The sequence below is a fragment of the Pygoscelis adeliae genome, unplaced genomic scaffold (assembly GCF_000699105.1).
Source record: "Pygoscelis adeliae isolate BGI_AS28 unplaced genomic scaffold, ASM69910v1 Scaffold27, whole genome shotgun sequence".
NCBI classification, from domain to species: Eukaryota; Metazoa; Chordata; class Aves; order Sphenisciformes; family Spheniscidae; genus Pygoscelis; species Pygoscelis adeliae.
In genome coordinates, this window is record NW_008825410.1 from 5,162,643 (window position 1) to 5,168,787 (window position 6,145).

At 39.1% G+C, this 6,145-nt stretch overlaps 1 protein-coding gene across 1 annotated transcript in view; it reads right to left on the reverse strand.

Moving 5' to 3' along the window:
- The window catches only part of ITGA8 (integrin, alpha 8), a 122,335-nt gene that overhangs the window by 28,403 nt on the left and 87,787 nt on the right, over window positions 1-6,145 (reverse strand). Inside the window, exon 26 of the mRNA XM_009330599.1 lies at window positions 512-637. Within this exon, the coding sequence (XP_009328874.1) occupies window positions 512-637 (126 nt within the window). The remainder of the gene's footprint in view (window positions 1-511; window positions 638-6,145) is intronic.

Consider the following 6,145-nt stretch of genomic DNA (forward strand, 5'->3'; position numbering starts at 1 on the left):
TTTCCATGTATATAAGTACTTACTGATGGGAACAAATATGCTCCAAAGTATTTGTATGTCAGAACTGTTACTTTACATGAAAATGTTAATTTTAAGTGTGAACTACTCTTTATGAAAGAGCCAGAATGCTAGGAGACAAGTTAACAAGAAGAGACCTACATTTCAAAAGTCAGAATCTGAAATTTAATTTGTGGAAGAGGGGTCCATTCTCTAAATCTGTGCTGAAATTCCCTGTGATAAGTGTGCCATTGCATGGCCACAGAGGTTTGTCTGCAAACAACCCGGAGTAAGACAGCCAGGAATTTGGCATGCATGATTTTTAATGTAAAAATCTGCCAAATGAAACCGCTAACCTGTGGCATGGTGATAGGTAATAAGCAATATTTTAAACCGAAAGGTTAAAAATCACTTAGAACAGTATTTAAAGTCTGTAAATAAACTGCAGTCAAACCAACAGCCACCTTGATATATTGCATGCATAGTCCCAGTTTATAGTTTTTAGATAGCTCACCAATATTTTTGCAGAGTTTTTCCTGTGAGGTTCTGCCACTGTGACATCCCTTCTCCTGATGTAATGAGAAATTGTGGAATTATATAAAAAAGCAGCAAGTTCAGGAGTGTCTTGTGGAACAGCAAACTGCAAAGAGAAAAAATGCGAATGGTAATGACATACAATGATTCTAACAGATTTGTTCCCTTCTCAGAGGTCTTGAATTTTGGAGTAACACTGTTTTTTCAATTTAACAGCACAGCCATGAGAATATACTGTCTTCAACTAGGAGCATGATTAGTAATAGCACAGCAAGATATTGCCCAGTTATAGGAATTACAGTAGGTAACATTTTTTCCCACTTTTTACTGGTGTCAATTTCATTGCTGTATTTAATTTTGTTAGACTCTTGGGAACAGATTCTGATCTCTATAACAAGATAAATTCAAAGTTGCTGCACCAAAATCTGGTCATTAGTTCAGGTCAGAATCTGCCTATTGAAATATAATGACTTTACCAGCTTTAGAAAGTAAAAGAAAAAAAAAAGGCAATCTGAATTCTGGCAACACAACTTTTGATCATTATTTGTTACAGATATCTTTTGGTAACAACTCAACTTTGTATAATGCAACAGTTTGTCCATTTTTAATCTCATATTAAAATGCACTCTCTTCAGCTTTATCTTCACAGATTATTCTCTGATTGAAACCTATTTTTATTGTTGTCTTTAATTTCTACACAGAGCATTTACAGCTTCTTTCAAGAAGCCTCAGAGAACGCCTGTGAGCCCAATTGCTACGGAGGGAAAGATAAATTCTAATTTATGACAATCCAATCATGTAAAATCACAATAAAATATATTTTATGGAATTTTGTAATAAGTTCTCAACAGAAACTCACCTGAACACAGACAAGACTATTCTTTAAGGGCCTCAATTATAAAAAGCTACATCAGATCCACCTTATCAGTTCCTTTAACCTCTGAACACAAAATATCTTAAAAAAATTCCTAAAGAAAATGTCTGTAATTGTAAGAAATGTTGTAGCACTAAAGGGAAGAGAATAGCTATAAACACACAAAACCTTCCACTCACTAATGCTGTGTAGTACTAGATCTGGAAAATGTGTACCATTCATCTGATTAAAATTATGAGCCTAAAGAAGGAACTATTTTGACATCGTCTGAGATCTTCAATCAAAAGCATCCTGCAAAGTAAAAGATACTATAATTTATTAACTGATGAAAACCCCTTAAGCAAAAATAAGCATCTTTTTTATTTCTGTTGCTTAATTAGGTTAACATTGTCTTTTTGCAATAAGGGAACAGTTAAATAGCTAGTAAATCTCTCCCTCTCAATGTGATAACATGTGGGAATTCTCTTTCCAGGATTCTTTCACCAGCTTATATAGGCTTCTTTAATGATGACAAATTAAAAGAAACACAATACAATGACATGCCTTTGAAGAAGCCCTCAATATATGATCACAACTGATACATAGGTAGATCCATTTGAATACTAGATGATTTTTATATTTACTTATTTTTTCCATAGATCCTAGAGTGTTAGCATCTTCAGTAGTAAATTATTACAGCCAAGGTTCGAAAACAGCCCTCTGTGATTAAGAGAAAACACACGTCTCCTGCAACAATTTAAAAGCAGAATTTCTCCAGTGGCCTAGATGTTCAGGTTAAAGATATTATTTTATTCTTGAGCCAGTAGCATGGAATTGTACAACTTTGTCTCTGTAGCTATTTTACATGCCACATATTTAGCACACCATACCTTATTTTAAATGGATTCTCGCTCCCTCCCTTTAACTACAATGGACTGTCTCGGTTTCCCCACCAGGAAAAACTGTACTGCTTTCTTCTCCCAAGCCTCGTCACCTTGAGCAGATTTCCAGATCTCTCCAGTTCTTTGCTTCTCATTTCAAAACCCGGTTTAGCTTTCCTCTTTTTCTAGCCAGGCAATACCCTCTGCTGCAATGTGTAACTCTACCAGAAATGTTCTGGAAGAGGACTTTGTGTAAAAGCTGTTATACAAGAGGTGTCAAGTGACCATTCAAGAGCAATGCATTGGGTGGTATTATTTTCTCTCCAGACCAGGACTTACACACAGTAATAACGGCTCTGCAGCATGAGGAGAGACTGCCTCTGGGGGAGGTTAGCTCCTGCCAGTCATGCTAGTGGATGTACCTTAGCCATGTGGTGGATTTTAGCTGCTATTTCGCTGCTTCCCTGAGAGATGCCTCACTCATGGTACTACAGTGCTCAGCTACTGAGAATGTGCCATGTGTGTTACCCTGCATCGTCTACTATAGTTGGAAACCACTGCCTACACCTCTGGTATTTATAGGCACTGGCTCCATAAAACTACTTTTTGCCAGCAGTTGGGGGGAAAAAACCCCAACTCGTCAGGAAAACTGGCTCAGGCCAAAGGTCCATCTAGCTGAGCCCTCTTCTCATCAACACTGCCTTTAAGCAGATGTGGAAGGAAGAGTAGGACCGGGGCATGCATACACAATGCTCTCTCCTAATAACTTTCAGCTTCCAAATGTTTTCAGCTCAGGGACTTCCTGATCTGCATGAAGTTTTTGTTCATTTATTAATCTTCACTGGACTTCTCTTTGTGAATTTGTCCAGTTTCCTCTTAAAACCATGTAAACTTTTAACCCTGACTACTTCCTTTGGCAACAAGTTCCAGACATCTAATACCTGTCGCATGAACCACCACTTCCTTTCGCTTGTTTTGAATCTGGCTCTACAGGCTTCATTTGATGCTTCAGTTCCCGGGCAGGGAACGCACTGCATTCCTGTGCAGGAATAGGCAGAGAGCAGGCCCCCCCCCCCCCGCTCTCCCCGCCACTTCTGATCTCAACGGATCATATTTGTGCATAGTCACCTCCTGTCTAGATTGAAGCATCCTAGTGTACTGAGTTCTTCTGCAAGGGAATCTGTTCCATATCTTTGATCAGTCCTTTTGCACCTCTTTACACCTTTTGCAAGATTCATAACTTTATTACCCTTTCACATCCCTCGCTGCCTTCAGAGAAAGATAAGCTACAGAGAAGGAAAAGTCCCTAAATAAGAGTCTTCCCATGCGTGCACAGGTTTGATTTATCTTTGTGGAAGAAACAACAAAGCACAAAGGAAACCTTTCTACAAGACAAGCAATTCAGCAATGGGGAGGAATATACTGCTTTAACTGAAACTGAACAATCTAAGTCATTTCAAAGGGGAAATGCCCAAGCACCCTAAGAGAGCTAGCTTCTGAAATCCAGGCGGAGCCAGGCATATAATGTCCTTAGCCTTATTTGGAAATTTGAGCCAGGCATCCTGCTGTTTATACAAAACCTGAAGGAAGCTGTCTCTGTATCCTCTTCCCATCTGAAGCAATAGATAAGCATTACATATCTGAAAACTGATTTGTGTATTCATGCCGTTCAGTGCTTTGAAAAACTGAAATAAGGAAAGGATGTTTAAATTCTTGCAATAATGATTGTGCATCTAAAGCTATATTCTGCTAAGACAGATGGACCATTATTTCATTATTACAGGAAGTTCTCACACAAGCCACACAAGAATTTAGTCATGTTTATGTAACAGATGTAATCATTATCAAGTAGGAGAAGGAAGAGCAAACTCAAAAACCTAAAAAAAAAATCATCAAAAAATATATTGCCTGAAAATGTCATTAAGAACTGTGGCACTATTCTAGCCAGGAGCTCTGCCCTCCTGACAGTAATGCTCCCATCTCAGCTTCTTAATTGAAACTTTAAACAGAACACAGTGGCTAGGGACGAGGGATGCCGAACTCCTTTTCACACACTTGCAACCTGATCTGACTAGTGGCTTTGAGATGCTAGGCTTGCAAATAGAAATGCAGCAGCTCAGCTTCTTGTTCCTCACCACTTCTGAAAAATAGGTGGAAATGCGGTGGAAAAGATTAATAGAAAAAAATCTCTGTTTCCAAACTTGCTGTGTTTTGGGTACAAAATGGAAACGTTTTCTATCTTCAGTTTCTTCTTCTAAAGAAGAAACTGAAGATATTCTTCTTCTAAATAAAAGGGTGGAATCCTAACCCCTCTCTGGCTTCCTGGGTGAAACACAAAAATCTAGCCATAATGTATTTGGTATACATCAGTTTTTCTATATTCTTGTAAGTATATATTGTAGTTCTGTCTCTTTAAGCTAAAGACTTGTCTTGTAGCTCCTGTGGCTGTGAGCAACCCCCTTCACTAGAAAGATGCCTCCACTTTCATCCACTGTACTGAACTCAAACCCCTCCTGGTATGCAAAAGACGTATAGCACTTTCAGCATTTGGAATGCAGCTCTCCCCACAAGATGTTTAACAGGCTACTGGTTAAACTCGAGAAGTGTTGTTTACTCCAGAAGTGTCTGGAATCAGTTATTCTTAATAAATTGGATACCTTATTTTTGATGGGATAATATGTAGAGCTGTGTTTTGCTAAATCTTCTGGCTTGGAGCCAAACCAAGCTCTTTTGGGGGGATCTGCCATCATAAACATAGACCTTAAAACAGGCTTTTAGACACTGGCATATCAACACTTTACTGAAGAGGCCGCTACTAGGCTTCCCCTTGTTAGTGTTTTCCTCCAAACTCTGAGATTTCCAGCTCTGGTATAAAAGAAGAACTATGTCCATGGAAGGGGAAGCAATTTGGACGGCAAACAATACCTAGGAGTAACACTTATGAAAAAATCGGTAGGGAATTTTTTCCTTTCTGCTGGTATGATTAAAATAATTATAGAATCATTTCCAAGTAGAAAAACCAAAAACCTGTCATGTTGCTGAAAATGTTGTAACTTGTATGAGTTAATATTGGTTAAGCCATAAAATAATTGTAGACTATATGAATCCTTTTATCAAGTGGCAATACATGAAAACTTCCATTTCTGGAGTACATTCCATGCAGAATTCCACTTGATAGTTTAACTTTATAGGATATTCAAAGTATGTTCTTTGAAAAATGAAAATCATTAACACGTTGACAGGTAAAAAATATATAGGCTTCTAAAATGACTCCCGTTTTACAGATTATACTGTCTCATACTATGTTGAACTTAACCATAATATAAAATATAGCATATGATATTAAAAATATGTATCTTATCATATACTTGGTGCAAGAAGATAGCCCCTGGCAACAAAACGTGCTGAGGACTGACTGGCTAAGAAGCAGCTGTGCAGAAAAAGACCTGGCTTAAGCTGCACATGAGCCAGCGGTGTGCCGTCAGCAGCGAGGGCCAACAGCATCCTGGGCTGTATGAACAGCAGCAAAGGCAGCACACTGAGGAAGTGATTACTCCCCTCTGCTTAGCACTCATTAGACCACATGTAGATACAACATCCATTTTTGGGGCTTCAGCAGAAGACAGAGATCAATATACTGGAATGAGTTCAGTGGAGGGCCCCCAGGGATGCTCAGGGCTGGAGCACTTGTTCTGCAGGGAGAAGCCGAGGGACCAGTGCTTGTTCAGCCCAGAGATGAGAAAGCTCTGGGGGGACTGAAGCTGTTGGAGGGAGAAGGTTATCACAAAAATGGAGCCAGGCTTTCCACAGAGGTACGTGGTGGGATGATGGCAGGCAATGGGCATAAGTTGAAACAAGAGAGGTTCAGACTGGATGTAGG